The 1,748-nt window shown below is 45.3% G+C and overlaps 1 protein-coding gene across 1 annotated transcript; it reads right to left on the minus strand.

Annotated features, from left to right (window-relative positions):
• Positions 1-1,109: 1,109 nt before the first annotated feature.
• On the minus strand, positions 1,110-1,499 carry LOC110687472. Its single transcript, XM_021864129.1, has one exon. It carries the CDS (start codon positions 1,497-1,499, stop codon positions 1,110-1,112), a length of 390 nt encoding a protein of 129 aa, XP_021719821.1.
• Positions 1,500-1,748: the final 249 nt, after the last annotated feature.

Below are 1,748 nucleotides of genomic sequence, written 5' to 3' on the forward strand. Positions count from 1 at the left end.
CAAGTAATTACCAAGAACAACTCACAACAAAGCAATCTATATGGAGAGACAACTATCACAAACAACAACTTAAAAATCAATAACGGTCAAGATGATAAATGAGTATAAAATAGGAGTACAACCATCAAGAATTTCAACATGAAAAATCACAAACATGAAATTTTCTCAAACAAGCATATACTTCAAATTCAAAGGAAATAGAGAGTAGAAGAGAAATTTATACCAACAATGAATTCAAATGAGTACTCCTACTAGCCTTTGAAGAAGCAATGAATCCCACCTCCAAGAACCCTTTGATGGTGGAAGCAAATCCCACACAAGAGGAAGTACTGAGAAATTGGGGTTTTTGAGAGTGAAAAATCATATTTTGTTGAGAAAAAGTGAAGAAAAATGAGGGAAATTGTTGAAATTTGATGGAGTTTAATGATTTGGAAGGAGAAATTGAGGTAGAATGGGTTAGGGTTTGGAATGGAGTGAGGAGTAGAGAGAGAAAGAGGAAAAAAAATCTGGAATGGGGGGTAATTGGTTTCGGGTATGTGGCTGAGAAATAGGGGGAAAAATCGTAGAGCTGCAGGGCCGCACCCGCGGGTTGGCCTGTCCGCGCCCGCGGGTATTGATGCCGCACCCGCGGACCTGGAATCTTAAGTTTATGATGTTCTGAGCTGCTGCCTGCCGCGCCCGCGGGTCTGGAATGCTCGCCCGCGGGGCTTAGTATCGCGCCCGCGGGGATCCTGTCCGCGCCCTCTCTCAGCCATCTCCTAGGCATCTCCACTCTGCTTGAAAAACAGAAGGTGATCTGCCCGCGCCCGCGGGCCCTTAGGCCACGCCCGCAGGTTGGCCTGTGCGCGCTCTCTCTTGGTCTTCTCCTGGCATCTCCACTTTCTAATCTCCATTCTCCTTCCCCTCTCCAAACTCAACTTAATAGATCAAAATCCCAAAGATCCAAATACCTGATGGAAGAACAAACACACACACAATAAGGGATTAAAGAAAAATCGTCCAAAACTAATCAAACACAAGAAACACAAAATCAAAAAAGTTGAGAACTCGGGTTGCCTCCCGAGATGCGCTTCTTTATTAGGTCATTAGCTTGACCATACACATCATCTTCAAGAAAGTGGTTTAGGATCCGGCGGATCAAGCCTCATGCACTCAATCATGCCAACTTTATCATTGCAATGGTAGAGCTTCAAACGGTGGCCGTTAACCATGAACTTGTTCCCCTCCGCTTCTAACTCGAAAGACCCGTAAGGAGTAGTCCTCGAAATTGTGAAAGGCCCTGACCACTTGGATTTTAGTTTTTCGGGAAACAACCGAAGCCTAGAGTTGAACAAGAACACCTTGTCTCCAACCTTGAAACTCTTGTTCCTTATATGTTGGTCGTGGCGTCTCTTAGTTCTCTCCTTGTAGAGCCTCGAGTTCTCGTATGCATCGTACCGGAGCTCCTTAAGTTCATTGAGCTTCAGTAATCTTTTCTCACCCGCCAAGGACATGTCCATGTTGAGCTCTTTGATCGCTCACCAAGCCTTGTATTACAACTCAACCGGAAAGTGACAAGCCTTCCCATAGACCAACCGGTAGGGGGTCGTGCCAATGGGGGTTTTATATGCCGTCCTTAGAGCCCAAAGCGTGTCATTGAGCTTGAGAAACCAATCTTTTCTAGACTAGTTCACCATCCTCTCAAGAAGGATTTTGATCTCTCTGTTGGACACTTCCACTTGTCCTTGAGTTTGAGGGTGGTAAGGGAG

Source organism: Chenopodium quinoa, unplaced genomic scaffold (assembly GCF_001683475.1).
Source record: "Chenopodium quinoa cultivar QQ74 unplaced genomic scaffold, ASM168347v1, whole genome shotgun sequence".
Taxonomy (NCBI): Eukaryota; Viridiplantae; Streptophyta; class Magnoliopsida; order Caryophyllales; family Amaranthaceae; genus Chenopodium; species Chenopodium quinoa.